This window comes from Lactuca sativa, chromosome 7 (genome assembly GCF_002870075.4).
Source record: "Lactuca sativa cultivar Salinas chromosome 7, Lsat_Salinas_v11, whole genome shotgun sequence".
NCBI classification, from domain to species: domain Eukaryota; kingdom Viridiplantae; phylum Streptophyta; class Magnoliopsida; order Asterales; family Asteraceae; genus Lactuca; species Lactuca sativa.
Genome location: NC_056629.2, coordinates 7,373,631 through 7,390,240, shown reverse-complemented (window position 1 = coordinate 7,390,240; position 16,610 = coordinate 7,373,631). Strand labels below are relative to the sequence as shown.

General features: G+C 29.3%; 2 protein-coding genes across 2 annotated transcripts; one reads left to right on the top strand and one right to left on the bottom strand.

The window, feature by feature from the left end:
• Positions 1-4,493: 4,493 nt before the first annotated feature.
• LOC111912860 (UDP-galactose/UDP-glucose transporter 2) lies at positions 4,494-9,808 on the top strand. Its single transcript, XM_023908590.3, has 7 exons — positions 4,494-4,917; positions 6,593-6,621; positions 6,724-6,925; positions 7,093-7,335; positions 7,530-7,631; positions 8,220-8,327; positions 8,867-9,808. Exons 1-7 carry the CDS (start codon positions 4,789-4,791, stop codon positions 9,101-9,103), a joined length of 1,050 nt encoding a protein of 349 aa, XP_023764358.1. The 5' UTR covers positions 4,494-4,788; the 3' UTR covers positions 9,104-9,808.
• Positions 9,809-10,659: 851 nt separating this feature from the next.
• Positions 10,660-15,522, bottom strand: LOC111912861 (uncharacterized). Its single transcript, XM_023908591.2, has 16 exons — positions 15,383-15,522; positions 15,172-15,262; positions 14,802-14,976; positions 14,602-14,707; positions 14,132-14,214; positions 13,897-13,923; positions 13,358-13,488; positions 13,189-13,284; positions 12,989-13,069; positions 12,846-12,910; positions 12,716-12,772; positions 12,528-12,599; positions 12,191-12,430; positions 11,788-11,903; positions 11,214-11,312; positions 10,660-11,112 (listed from the first exon to the last, which is right to left on the bottom strand). The coding sequence occupies exons 1-16, from the start codon at positions 15,431-15,433 to the stop codon at positions 10,971-10,973; spliced, it is 1,632 nt and encodes a 543-aa protein (XP_023764359.1). The 5' UTR covers positions 15,434-15,522; the 3' UTR covers positions 10,660-10,970.
• Positions 15,523-16,610: the final 1,088 nt, after the last annotated feature.

Genomic DNA, 16,610 nt, shown 5'->3' with positions numbered 1-16,610 from the left:
AGTTGCCGTGGGCACTCGCCGAGTCCGGTCAAAGTTGACCGTTGACCGTTGACCGTTGACCTGTGTTGACTTCTTAGGGATAGTCAACCTTAGAGATAAAAGTGTTAATTAGAAGTCTTGTGATGTTATAGGAGGATTAGAGCTCGGAGGATCGAGTACGAGGGATTTCCAGGGATCGTGAAATACCGAGACACGCGAGGTGAGTCTTCTCACTATACTTTACCTTGAGTAGGTAATCAGAGTCATGTGATAGAGTATGTGTATGTTATGTGTATGCTATGTGTTGTACTGCATGATGTCTATGTGATTTATGTTGTGCATGCTTATAGAGTTGGAACCGGAAGGTTCCCAGAGTTAGAACCTGAGGGTTCACAGAGTTGGGTGCACGGACCCATAGAGTTATGGCCTCGAGTGGCTAATATGTGTTTTATGTGTGGTATTTTGGGGAACTCACTAAGCTTTGTGCTTACAGTGTTAGTGTTGTTGTTTCAGGTACTAGCGATGACCGTGGGAAGGCGCCGGCTTGATCTGTACACACGTAGAGGAATTCGATATATTATGTGATCTTGGGATTTGTATGATACATATTGGAATTTGAAATTTGATGTTTTATGAAATTAAGAGAGAAATGCTTTTATAAATTGTGAAAAATAAATTTTAAAATTTTCAGTGTTACAGATGTACAATGATTTATAAGAAAATTTGGCATGATAGTTTAATTATTGTTATATTTTAATTATGTTTTTTATTTATATTATGTATCTTTTTTCAAGTAATGAAATATTTATATTTTATTAATTTTGAGTTTATTAACCATTTTTAGTTAATTTTATTTATTTACTAAATCATAGTAATTTAATTTAACAACAAAAAATGAGGTGAAATGAAATGCGTTTATTTTCTAGAATTTTAAAAATAAAAAGAGAGTAATCTTCTCTAATAAATGAATGTTTTTTGTCATTTGTCACACTCTCATTCATTTTGCCACATGTCATTTTGTGGTTATTTTGAATTAATTTTTATTCCATATGTAATTTTGTGGTTTTCCTATTTTATTAAATTCCATATTGTATTTAAATTTAATAATAAACGCATATCAATTTCATTAATGGACTTTCCTTATAATTTCAAAATTTTAAAATAAAATCTCATTAATTTGCTTTGACTATTTTATCTAAATGATTTGTTTAGATTTAAAAGAGAAAAAAAACACTTTAATTTTAGTAATTCAATATTTTTTTCATGTTTCTTATAAATTCAAATTTCTCAAATAACTATACATATTTAATTGTTTTACATACACACATGTAATACATGAGGTTTACACCTAGTAAAAAAATAAAATGAACGATGATATAAAGATAATGAAGATGAAATGTAACCATACATTTCAGTCTAAATAGTCTGAATTTACCCTTTGTTGGAAAATATAATTTCATGAATTTAGAATATTTTACAATATCAGGTAAACAAATTATCGAACGTTTTATCGAATAATTGTTTAGCAAATCGAGGCCATTTTATAAAAATAATTCTCATGAAATAAGTGTTTATTTTATAATAAATATCTAAAAATAATTATGCTGTGACAAAACTTATATTTTCCCAATGTCGATTAGCCCAAAAAAATTCACAAATATCTTTAAAAATATACTATTAGAGTTAAGATTAAAAACCCTGTACGTTGTGATCTGTTATTCGAGTCATCCATTTTTTACGCATAACATGAAATTATGTGTTTTTTTATGCTGTTCGAACTTTGCATGGAGGTCGGCGGATAAAAACAAAGTTGAAGTACTCCCCGCCCATGTAATTACTTCCAGCTCACTTCTTACTTCCGACACACCGTGCTCTCTCCTTTCGCCACGTGCAGCAATCATCCCTTGCTTCAAACTCGGTAAACCTCGGGAATATACGACCGTTTCCTACTTGTAACATGTGCTCTTTAACTTGTACCTTTATTTCCTTTTTCCAACATCCAATTTACTAATTATAGTCCGTCTCTTGTGTAGGAGAAGACTCTTTTGGATTAATAATATACTAATATTATTATGCTTATAAAATAAAATTTTATTTTGTAGTTGTACACTTGTAATGACTTATTTAATAATAAAATCACTAACAATTTCCTAAATTTTGATATTTTCCAAAAGTATCAATTAATTTAAAGGCATACCATTTTCGTGTATACATTGTTACGTTTTCTTTATTTTTTATTACCAGTTTTGCCGGCTCAAAAAAATAGCTTGCAAATCGCACAAAAAATCTATCTTTGTAAACAGTGTTTGACCATTAAACGTTTAATGGTAGTTTTATCAGAAATAAATTATATTAATTTGAAGCAGTAAACTTGATATTCTTTTATACTTTTGTATTTTATTTAAAATTTGATTGTTAAAATAAAACATAATTTAAATTGGCTTATACATAAGTAAATATATCGAAATTACTATCTCTAAATAACGTGTATTATATTATGCTAATTTATCCATGAAAAAAACGTATTAAGACATTAAATATCCTCCTACTATTTGTTCCTAATTTTCCTCATACCATATCAAATGTTGACAAGTGGATTAAATGATTATTAATTTCATTAAATGTCTAATTAAAAATGAGACATGTCAACATTTGATATGGTAGGAAGAAAAATAAGAACAAATGGTAGAAAGATATCTAATTTCTCGTTTTGAAATCAAAACATACTAATTAATAATAATTTTAAAATAAGATTAACCCTTTTACTAAAATTCTCAAAACTCATTTCGAACAAATATAGAATCCAATTAGTTTTTATTTGATTTTTATAATTGTTACGCTATAAATCCTGTATATAGACAAAAACCCGCCGGATTATCATTTGCAGCGACTAGAGAACTGATGCATGAAAAAAAAACATAATTAATTGGATATCTAATGATATGATTTGATCATAATGGGTGAAACTTTTCCTTCCAAAAAAAAGTTATTTCAATTTAAAATACTTTAAAGCGAAGTTATATTTCATAATTTTAGATTGTAAATATATAACCAAAAATATTGTATACAAAATAACTGTCTGTTTTAAGTCAATCTTTGTTTTATATAATGTATTAGTTGTATTACGTATATATTATATAGGTTAAATAAAAAAATTAAATATCAAAATATAAACATTAACTATTTTTTAAAATTAAATTTTAAAATAAGAAAGAAAAAACATATTTATTGCAAATTTATAATCGTATATATTATATTTAATACTTTATTTATATAACTATATGTATTATGTGACTTTTAATTTTAAAAATAAAAAACACCTAGAAATTGACATGTGTATATTATTTACTAGGTATGAGACCCGTGTATTACACGAGTTTATTAAAAATAAAAATTTAATATCAATATATAAACATGAAATATTTTATAACTAATACTTTACATAACTAAATGTAATATTTTAAAACATTTGCAAAAGAAATTAAATCATTTGGAGTATTTATGAGAATTTATTATCAAATTAATAGGATGATTTTATTTTCTTATATAACCCATTACAATTTTATGGAATTTTATTTTAAGAAAAATAGAAATTCCTAAAAAATGACAAGTGGAAAAAAAATTATAAAACTCCTACAAAATGACAAGTGTCAAAATGAAGGAAAATATGACATGTACCAAAAAAACTTTTATTTATTAGAGATGATGATGATGATTTCAAAAATACCATAAAATGACAAGTGTCAAGACTTATAAGAAATTGATATATGGCAAAATAGATCTTTATTTATTTTATTTATTAGAGTAGATTTTTTTACAAGCAATGCATTCCATTAATCATCGCAATATTTCTTAATATATCCTACCTAATAAATAAATGTTTTTTTATCATATGTCATCACCTAATTCAATATGCTAAATCACATTTTTTAAATTTTTTTAAATTTCATTTAAATCCACTTGGCAAAATGTGGGTTTTCTTGGCTTTGTCATTAAATTATAAAAAAAATCTAATCTAAAAATATAATAAAGAAAATAAAGAAACCTAAATGTCTCCATGAATTCTGACCTAATTTGTTAATTAATGTATTAAGTTCAATTTAAATTAAAATCAACATTTTAATTAAAAAAATATAATTTTTGACTAGACCCTTTCGAATTTACGATAATTTACGGAAACCTTATAAAAATTGATTCATTCACGTCTAATATTGATATTCTTTCGAAATTCAGTTTTGTAAATTATTAAACATATAAACGCTTAACTATATATATATATATATATATATATATATATATATATATATATATATATATATATTAAATGGGTTTCACACATAATTTTTATAATATTAAAAAATAAAATATGTCGATATTTTATACGAAATACAAAGATATACTATTTAATTAAAAGACGATTGTGTCAATGTCACTGTACCAAAAAGTATTTAGTTTATTTATTTTTTATTTATTTATTTTCCCGTTTGTAAAGTTTACAAAAACCTCTAATGAAAGTCTTCTATAGACACCTCTCTCCTTCTTCTTGAGTTGGCCAGACCCTGTAAACACACTCTTTCTCTCTCTTCAAGCTTTCTCTCTCCAAAAAACTAAAAAATATAAAACCCTTTATGTTTCATGTGTTCCCAATACATGTTTAACGTGATTGAACCGATACGCTCCCTTTAATCAATCCTTTCTCTCTCTAAAGTCAACATGCACAAACCTCTGTTGATCCATTTATTTATATGAAAATTCCTTCATTCTTCATCATAAAAGCTATTGACTTTTTAAGGGATCGTTCAGAGTAACATGAAGAACAACGAAGAACAATCTCGATCTCTGTTTGGTATTTCTCTCTCCGATCGACCAAAATGGCAACAATTTCTCATCTGTTCTTCGGGGTTTTTCTTTGGGTATCTCGTTAATGGTGTTTGTGAGGTAATTTTTATCGAAGCCCTCTGTATTTTCCTTGAAGATTTAGGGGTTTTTCATGTCTTTTGTGTTTTTTCTTAACTAGCTGCTTTTCTGATAAAATAATTTCATAAACCCCTGTTATATTTCGGTATATTTTCATTAATTTGTTGTTCTCTAAACGCGCATCTTTAATTTGCTGATATTATTCAAAAACTTAGGTGTTGTATAAAAATCCATATTTGTTCTGACGAATCTTTCAAGAATTGGGTGTTCTCCAAAACCCCAATTTAAACCAGACACGATATGCTGAGAATTTTCAAGAATTGGGTTTGTGTGGGTTTTTGGAATTTTTCTTGAGGACGTTTATGGTTGCATGCAAGACCTCAAGAAGTTTTCCTTCATAATTTTGTAGTATATTTTAAGGTTTTAACTTTGTCTTGATTTTTTTATTTTCCCCTGTACTTTTTGATCTAATTTTTTACAAACAAGTTAAATTCTTGATAACTGGCTTGAAGTTTTTGTTGAATCCTAAATGGGTCCTACACAGCTTATCAAAATACTTCCTATCTCAATCTGGTATCAAGAATTATTCGATGATAATATCATCGTCTTTGTTTGAGGCTTTGAGATTTAATTTTTAATAATTAAAATTAATTTGCAAAAAATAGTATTTTGGAGACTTGGACTATCTTTTGGACGCCGGCTAATGCACATCAGTGCAATCGAATTATTCTTTGGTTGTACATTTTGGTGTAAATTGCACAAATCGGACGAAAGGTACAACTAGTACTGCGTGGAGTACAGTTTGTCATGGCATTATTTCGTCTGGGGGAAAAGAATATTTTTTGGGAGTGATTGTACATTGTTTAAAGAACATTCATTTTCGTGAAAGAAACAATACATCAAGCGGAATATAGTGCGTTCTTTTTGGATATTTGTTAAACTTTTGGGGAAATTTTCTATTAGTTAATTTTAAATTGTCAACTTGTTCGATCTTTTTACATTTAAAAAAATATTGACTTTTGTGGGTAAACGCTTATAATGATCAATTTGGAACTCTTCAATTGTGTCGATGTTTGTATTGTGTGATGGTGCCCACTTAATTTGACTCCAAAAAACAAGAACCTAATTTTTTAGTTTAAAGGTTTAAAGTCTCAAACTTGGTGCTTTCTAAGTTCAAATTCAACATAATTCCTAGTAATTTAATCTGTAAAATGTATATATATATATATATATATATATATATATATATATATATATATATATATATATATATATATATATATATATATATATATATATATATATATATATATATATATATATATATATATATATATATATATATATATATATATATATATATATAGAAATTTAATTCTTAGTACTCTAAGTTCAAATTCCACAAGAGCCTAATTTTTTAGTTTAAAGTCTCAAACTTGGTGCTTTCTAACTTTAAGTTCAAATTCCACATAATTCTTAGTATTTTAATCTCTAAAATGTATATATACAGAAACTTAATACATAGCTTAATGTAGTAGTTTATTTTCTGCAACTGGAGTGATAATTTTTGTCAATTATATACTTCAAAAACAAATAATTTGACCTCGAAAAGTCAAAACTCGAAATTGGACTTTTATTTTCGGAGTAATCAATATTATTTTTTGTGTGTTTCTCATTGCTCATTGATTCTTTTCAGGAATATGTATACAATCGACTTAAATTCAGGTCGGTTTTTTCATCAAATTGTTTATGTAGCTAGTTATTAAGCCATGGTTTTGCTAAAAAAATTCAGAGTTTTTAAATTTCTTTTTGTTTTGTTTTGTGTAGTTATGGCTGGTATTTTACATTCATTCAAGGATGGGTTTACCTTGCTTTAATTTACTTGCAAGGTTTCACCACCAAGCAAATGGTGAATCCATGGAAGACATATGTGAAGCTTTCAGCAGTACTCATGGGTTCTCATGGTCTCACCAAAGGGTCTTTAGCTTTCCTAAATTACCCTGCTCAACTCATGTTTAAATCCACCAAGGTAAAATCTTACATCATAAAGTTGGGACCTTTTTTGTATCCCAGATTTAAGAAATCCAAAATTTTGATGTCATGGAGAAAACAGTCAGATTTTTTTTTTCTGTGCATTGTTTGGTTGTACGATGAATTATTATTTGATATATTGGAACTGTGATGAAAATGTTTCAGGTTCTTCCGGTGATGGTCATGGGGGCGTTTATCCCTGGATTGAGACGAAAATACCCTCCACACGAATATGTATCCGCTTTACTTCTGGTGGTGGGTCTAATACTATTCACACTTGCGGATGCAAATACTTCGCCTAATTTTAGCATTCTTGGTGTTGTTATGGTTTCTGGTGCTTTGATCATGGATTCATTTCTTGGGAATTTTCAAGAAGCTATCTTTGCAATGAATCCCAATACAACTCAGGTGATTTAGGGTTATTTTTTATGATGTGGATGGGGAGGGTATTTAAGTCTTTTGCACAATCAGTAATCCCTATCCCAACTTGCCCATCTTTTTGGGTGCGAGTCCAATTGGTAGTTCCTAGGGTGTGAATAAAGCAACCAAGTCAGAAAAAAGTTTTTTTTTTTTGGTATTGAAATTTTGGTTTTCTTGTGCAGATGGAGATGCTATTTTGCTCAACTGTTGTGGGTTTGCCTTTTTTGATTCCTCCAATGCTTTTGACAGGGGAATTATTCAAAGCTTGGAGTTCTTGTTGGCAGGTTGATTACACTTATCTCTTGATTAAACTTTTCAAGTCATCGTAGTAGTTTCTGAATTCAAAATAGATACGGACTTTTTTCATCAAAATGATATCGTTTTTTTCTTATTGTGATACGTGTTATACTATTATTTAACATACCTGTAAGAAGTGCCTTTTAAACTGTCGAGATTTTCCTGTTGAATTTGAATTTTAAAACTTCTTGGTTTGACCTAAAAGGCCAATCCTGTCAGTTTTCAAGTTCACTATAGTTTGAGTTCTATACAGGCACAAGACATTTGCTTTGTGATTGATGTCACAGGTGTATAATGATTACTGCAGTTATCACAAAAGTCTTGCAAAATATTTAATTTGAAGTTTAGGTCAAACATCTGCTTTTTGAAGTCGATAATTGATACAAATCATCACAGATTTTACCCCTATGGTTACATATTGTGCCAACTTGTAGCAATGTGTAGAGTATCTTTGAAGAAATTATGAAAAATTTTCAAGATTCTATTGTCCAATTTGGACTTCTGAACATTATTATTTTGACCGAAAAGTCAAAACATGACCTTTGACCAATTTTGTTTTGTGGGTACAACTACAGCATCCTTATGTCTACGGCGTGTTGATATTCGAAGCAATGGCGACATTTATCGGGCAAGTTTCCGTCCTTTCGCTCATTGCCTTATTTGGAGCCGCCACCACTGCCATGGTACATTCTCTTTAACTTTGACTTCTTAACATTTTCATTCACCAAGGATGCTTTTGGTTTGTGGATTCTGGCGGAATTGGAATCCAAGATTCCATTCCATGGCATGTTTGAATCCGACGGAATTGGAATCCGAGTTCCATTCCGTCGCATGTTTGGCTGCCAAATCGACTAAATCAAATTTCATCATATTGCTTCAAATTCCATGTGTGATGGATTTCTTATGGTGGGTGGGAGGAAATTCATTACGATTTTTTTTTTTTCATTATTAAAACCCTCTTTATATGTGTACATAATATTGAAATAAACAAAAATAAAAAGTGAAATTTTATAAATTACTAAACTTTTATTTATTTGATTTCGTTCCATATTCTAGCAAACCAAACACATGATAAATTCCAATTCCTTTGAAAGATCTCATTTGTTACGAAAACAGTTTGTAACCAAATAAATTGGTGGTATATCACATCACATGATCTCATGATCATCCATCACGTGTTGTACTTTGTTTTACTAAACTTGCACCAAATTGCATTTGATAGATAACAACAGCTAGAAAGGCGGTGACATTGTTGCTATCTTACTTGATCTTCACAAAGCCATTAACAGAGCAACATGGGACTGGTTTGATTCTAATTGCAATGGGAATCGTGTTAAAAATGATCCCAGAGAACAAACCAACTCCAAGAATGGTTCAGAAGAGGAAAGAAGTGCCTTTGGGTAATAATGATGAAAACAGAAGAAACGAAGAGGAAGAGGAAAGGAGACCTTTGGTTTAATTCTTATATATATATATATATATATATATATATATATATATATATATATATATATATATATATATATATATATATATATATATATATATATATATATATATATATATATATATATATATATATATATATATATATATATATATATATTATTTTTGTGTTTAGGTAAATTTTATTTGGTTTTGTGGGCATGAACAATAATGGAAAAAGGGTCTATTGGGTACATTAGGTTTTAAGTCCATTATAATGATTTTATTTATACATATTGATATAAGCATCTTCAAAACGCATATGCATAACAAATGTAGACACAGCATATGCATAGAACATGGGTTGTTTAAAAGTTTCTATTTTGAGAAAGAAATACCACAAGGGGATTTTCAATAATGCAATTTAAGAAGAGAAAGGCACAAGTTACAAAAAAGTTGTTGCAGTAAGATATTTCAAGATCCAAATTCCATGTCAATGAATCGTAAATAACTCCCCCAGTCAACAATACATAGGTTGTTTAAAGTATCTATTTTTAGAAAGAATTTCTACAAGAGGATGTTCAATAATGCAAGTTACAGAAGTCAATACACAAGTTACAAGCCAAACAAAATTGTTAAATTTATAGTTTCCATTTTACTTATTTATATATTTGTAAAGAGTGCATATGCATATATTTACTTTATTATATCAGTGAAATACATGGAAACCCATTAGATATTTTCAACAAGAAATTTCGTAAAAGGAGTTGTAAAAACCATTCAATCATATCGAGTATCGACATTGGATAGATTTCTTGGTCAAATTATGTAAAACAATCAATTTCGAAAAGCAAAGTAGTTTCTAGTAACGACTTTTAAAGTTCAGTTGTTGTATTATGAAATCATGTTGTACAATTACATGTCCTCTGAATGACATGAGTACATGATTGTTGTTTGATATTTATCTGTGATTTAATGCGGTTCCTACCTAATTATGAATTGGTTATTTGATTTAATACGGCTCCCACCTAATTATGAATTGCTCTATCACCATTGTTTTTGACAACTACGATGAAAATAATAATTAACCTATTTAACTGAAAGGAGCTTCTCGATTTGTTGTTTCCTTCCTCACCTTGAAACAAATTATCACGTCTTTATTACTACTTTGCATGTGAAAGGATTTGCAAAGTGTTGTTTTTGAGATAACTTTATAGGTAATTCGGTATCATGATTCATAACTTTACAAGAAAGATACGTATATTGTACAAATGGATATCCATTATACTAATTACTTGACGCTTGGTTTCAAAGTTTGTTTAGTGTCGCTTTTGAAACTTTGATTTTTTAAGTGGGAGACAAAAAGCTTACGTCCAAATGTTTTCTTTTTTTTTTTCAACATGAGTTTTGGGACCATGTTTAATTCATGATTTATTTATTTATTGTAAATTAATGTTTTTGATGTATGGCGCTCTTTATTTAAACAACTAAAGTATAATCTTTTAAAAAGAAATGAACGTTTTATGCTATGTATATTAATAAAGGGAAAAAAAAAAAGGAAACTCCATTGCTATTTCTTGCACAAGTGTCTAATTTGAAAGAGAAATTCCACAAAAGGATGTTCAGTAATGCAAAATACATGAGTCAACGAACAAGCTGCAAGCCAAAAAGAATGACAAAACAAGATGGGTCATGTACATATAACCTCACCAGCCAAATGTAACATGTACTACACTTAATGCACCTAGTACAAGTCAAGGAAGCATTGCCACAAGGAAAAATCAGCATAATGCATTGGAATCAACCCCCAGCCAAAAAATCATAATCAAAGTAGCAGGTGATGATAAATCTTTTGTTAGAAGATAGAGTTGCCACTAATCCAGTCAAAGGCAGGTTTTATTTTAATTGCCTTGGCTTAAAGCTAATTGTAACGCGTGTTCTGCTTCTTTTAAAAACTGTTGAGTGAGTTGCTTTTGACCTCGCCTGTATACTATGCTTGACCATTTGTTTTGACTGATTTCTTGCTTCTTTGGTGCCCCATTGCTTCAATAAGAAATTACCAGAAAACAAGAAAATACAAAAACCATTCAGCCATTAAAAAGTCAAAACTACAAGTTAATTATTCAGCACTTGAAATCTCGTACCTTTTTCCTTCTTTGTGTGTATTATTGTAGCAGTAGACCTTCTCAAGTATTTGAGTATCAGAATCTTCTGTTCTAGAGCCCTCTTCTAGATCCATCATCCTTTAAATTTCACAAAATCGAGAAGAAAATCTTTTTCAATTCTTTCAAACTAAAGGGTTGTTTCTTTTTTTTTTTATTCCCATTAGCTTCTATACACTACAGATAAAGTAGCTGAATAGGTAATGATGTCTGTCTGGATAAAAAGGTTTTTCTTCTAGACTGAATAAACAGTCTTAATGTAATCGAAACTAAATGACCATTTTACCCTCACATTCTAAAAAAAATCACAATATTCATCAATTTAAATGTGGGTGGAGTTGGAAGGAATAAAGAAGGGAAAAAGGTTAGTGTCTAAATACATCAAACCAGAGTTTTTTTGGCTTAACCTGTTATACCATTCTGTCCAGATTAAGTCAAAAAGAAACAGCCATGCATAGCTGTCCAGACTCCAGATTAAGTGCTTAACACATTAAACTCATTAAAATAAAATTAAACATCATTTATTCAGAAAGAAAAAAAAAAAAAAAAAAAAAACCTTGTATTTAAAAGATCAAAAAGCAATTGTAGGGCGCCCGAATCCCCACAAGCTTCCCATGTTGCTGCACGAACTTCTACATCTGATGGTTGCCTCTCCCCATCTGAACCAACAAGCTTTAAACAAAATATATAGATTACTCACACGATAATCAAAATACAAATTGTTGTGTTGATATGTTAAATATGGTTATAAAAACTAGTGCTAAATGTTAGAAATAGCAACGTGCTTTCATTTATTTGTGTATTTCTTTTCTTTCTACTACATCATAGCACTTCCATTTTTTTTATTATACTTTTAAATTTTTACCATGTGAAATTGATTTGTATATAGATGATATTTGCTATAATTTGTTAGATTTTTTGAAGCACAGTGTTGTAATAAAGCAGAAATATGAGTGCACCTCTTGAAGCAACGATGTAACCTTATATATCTCATCTTCCCCCATGGCTATAGTCCTTAAGCAAGTTAAGAACTCTTCGGGAAAAACAAGCTTGTTCAAGTAAGATGGAGTCTTTCTTTGACCACTCCAACTAAAATTGGGAACTTCATTTTCTTTACATTTACCATTTGTTTCTTTTTTGTTCGAGAAGAACCCATGATCAAGTAAAGTTTTTGATAAAAGACACCTCATTTCAGCTTTCTGTTGATTATAAAAATGTAGCATAGCATCATAAGTAAAACCATCACAGTATTTATATTTTATAGTGATCAAAATTGGCAATATAATTTGTACTAACTTGTGCTTCTAGAAGTTGTATTTTGGTTTCAGAAAACGGTACATCCTTGATAGCTTCAGCTGGATAGTGAAGCTGTGAAAGAGTAAATATGGTTACGTAAGTTGACCATATTGCCCTTGAGAAATTAACCATGAAAAGATCAATAAATGGGATTCAGTTTAATGACATTAGATACAGGAGAAGATTACCATGATATAGTCATCTGGATTATTATCCATGACAAATCCATATAAGTATAGAAGTTCCTGCAATTAAAATACCAGAATAGTATCATAAAAGGAAGAAAAAAAAAATGTATAATGGTGGTGATGATTGTACCTCATTTCCTTTGTTACCATAGCTAATTGATATCTCTTTCCCACTTTGAAGACGAGCTTCTTCGACTATATTAATGCAAAGGGCAAAATGGTCTTTTAACATCAAAAAGTCGTTTGATTGTTCTAAAAAAAAATTATAATTACCGGAAAGAAGATACATGGACAATGGAACACCGGTTGCTGATCCTGTTCCATCAACTTCCCATGTTGCAGCAGCCTTTAAATCTGTTAAGTTGTGGAGTATTTTACATAAAAGTAACTTTGGGGAGCTTATTTACAAAAGCTTTATAGGCAAGGGCTTATTAGCAAATAGGTAAAAGTTTAGGGACTTCAGTGGAAAGTACCATGGTTGCAAAAGTCAATGCCAGGGACAAGACCCTCGACCCAAACAGTTTCTTCTTGTATAGAAGAAGAATCCACCCCATTTTCGACTTCATGTTCTGAAATTTAATGAGTAAATATAAGTATTTCACTTTTCTCATTATTAAAATCATATTTAGAAAGAAAACTCACTTTTGCCATTATCACCATTAGCCAACTCTGAATTGGAATCATGATTCTGTTGCTCTTCTTGAATTTGGGGAAATACATAAGAACGAGGAAGTGGTATACTTAAAGCACGTGTCCAAAATATTGAATTCGCCCTATAATTATAACAACAAGGAGATAATCATGGGAAACTTAAAAAAAAAAAAAAAAAAAGGGTTGAATGTAAGAATTAGCAATGTACTTTCAATGATTTGTTTGTTATAGCATCCTACTTTCATTGATTCCTCTTACAATATTGTGCTTTTAAAAATATACCCAATTATAGCAATGTCATCAAAATAAAAAGCAATTTTCAATGCTACAATAAGAAAACATATAAAAGTACAATGCTATAAATAGGTAGATTTTCCAAAGTACAATGCTTTGATAAGAAAAAGATTGAAGGTACAATGATGTAATACAAAGAAATGAAAGCAGGATGCTATAATACACAAATATATTAAAGTACATTGCTATTTCTTGCATTTAAATTAAATCCATAACTTTTAGAGAAAGATTTGTACCAAAGGAAGTCACGGAAAGAAACTTCACTACAAAACAGAAAAAAAAAAAAAAAAAGGTAATTAAAATTAGTAAACGGATGAGATTATAGTTAACTGTTTATAAGATAGGTAAAGAGAGGAATGTTTATATAAAGTAAACAGTAATGAAGCGTAATACCTCAATAATGGAGAAGTTTAGATACACATATTTCTAAATGAAAATTTATGTTATTGGTATAAAAAATATAATGTGCACCTTTCTAAGTCACCATCAAGAATCAAAAGCTTCTTCATCAACTTTTTCACTTTATCATCATACAAGGACTGCAAACTCTTCTTCTGTAACATAAACCCTATGTTAAATTCACAAATCTTAAGTAGCCAACAATATTAAAGATACATGTTGTAAGATACTACAACATTGTACTTTCAACTTTTTTCCTTATTAAGATATTATACTTTGAAAGATCTACTCAATTATGTTTAGATGACATTGCTACAATTGTGTATATTTTGTAAAGTACAATGCTATAACAGGAAGGAACAAAAGTATGATGCTATAATAAACAAATAAATTAAAGTATGTTATCTTTTCTTGCATTTAACCCTAAACGAATATTTTCATAAAGTTGTTGGGTAGGATAATTTAATTAATATTAAAAATAACTATGTGCACTTTTGTGTTAAAGAAACAACCAAGAGTTTAAATTCTATTTTAAATCACACCTGCAATTCGGTTGCTTTAAACAAAGTAGTTCCTTTTAGCTCCAAAAGCTCATCTTCAGAGAACCAAAGTGGGTTCCCGAAACTAGTTGGAAGTATATCAAGGTACCTAATATTTCCATTTTTTGCTCAATATATGAAAATCTAAAAAGAAATATATATTTATATATATAAAAAAGTGTAACTTGTGTTTATATACATACGGTTTCCATGAAGAATTCTTCCTTATAGATTCAAAAGTAAGAAACAAAAGTATCAAGAATCTGTCATCCACTTCTCCTTCCTCATACAATGCTGAACATACAGGTCCAAGTATTGGATCTTGTAATACCCTCATTGGAGTTATAGCCAAATTAAGAGGAACCACCAGTAAAACTCCTGAAATAATTTCAAAATAAGAAGATTTGACAGAGTGCAAAATTGATTATTAAGGTTTTGCAGTATATCCGAACACTCGTTTGACTTCAGTTATCATTCAATAAAGAACAAAAGAATTTGATTTCAATAGTTCAATTATCACATAATCTCAATACGATAATAAATCAGAAGGTGATGAAATAAGTTTCAAATTACCATCAGTAGCGCCATCAGATGAAAATACGCCAAACCCTTTGTTCGAATCGCTGTATTTGATGTTACAACCGCGCAATTCCACTCCATTCAACTGTGTATTTTACAAATATTCGAATAATGTATCAAATAATCAGAAATTATCACACGAAAACTAAATAGAGAGGATCAATAATAAGCTAAGAAAAAGTACATAGAATCTTCATGAGTCTACCTTTAACCATTCAAGAAGCAGTTGAAGCTTTGCTTCTTCAGAGCTCCCCATGGCTGCGAATTTCACTATTTTTCTTGAGGGGTTTTAGTTTTTCAGAAAACAAATTCCACTTTGTTGACGAAGCCCTTCTACTTTTCTTTAATGACCTAACAGTCCTTGTTTATTAGTGTGATATCTACCAAGCACCCATAGTAGGATTGTGAAACGTGATGTTTCGGGTTCGTGTCATGTTGAAACAAATGGATTGAAATGACTTGAACCTAACCTAATCTATTTAATTATCGTGTCGTGTAAGCCTATTTATTTTCGTATCGGGTTTGGATTATGGTTAGACCTTGAAATATGTTGTGTCATATGAGGTCGAAACACTAAATATGTTGAAAGAGTAGAAGTTAGGTAGATAGAAAAAAAAACTGAAAAGAAAATAGCAGTTCGGAGACGAAATGGCTAGACTAATAGTAAGTTTAGAATGCAAAATGAAGAGAATAAAAGTTGGAGACGCAGATTGACGAGATCATGAGGAGTAGGGAGTGACTGAAGGAACTTTACACTTTGAGATAGAATAGATAAAACTGAAAATGAAGTCTTTATATTACAAAATGATTCAATCCAAAGTTTTTCTTTTATGTATGGTTTTGATTCTATTTTTTTATAGTTTATCTAAAAAAAACTTTCAAATAAATAAACAAGTTATGTTTGAATTGACATTTTCCATATTAACTTTACTTGTTTAATTTTCATGTCAGTTTATGTTAACAGTATCCTTGTATAACTTACAATTATGATGGTAATCGAGTAGTAACTTTATTAAAGTTTTTGTAGTGTGATTGTACATTTTCTATAAACATTGTCTATCGGTAAGTGTTTATTTCTTTTTTCATACCTCCTCTATTGAGTTCGAACCTCTCTATCATCAAAAGTCAAAACTCCCAATCATTTTAAAGGCTCCACCGACCTTCTGTTTCAACCTTTTTCTTTATTTTTATTTTCTTCTTGTAGTTATCAAGTTAATTTTTATAAAATTGCAAAAAAAATGATCCCTACAATTAGTAAAATTATATGGTTTTGGTTAAAAAAATGGTGGTGCACTACTGGTCTAAAATTAGATCTTTTTTTATTGGTTTTGGTCCATATCAACTTAAAAAGATGATTATACCCCTTATATTTATTTTTTTATTTTTATATTAACTTTATTGATTTTAAAATTAAAAATTATAAAATGGCCTTC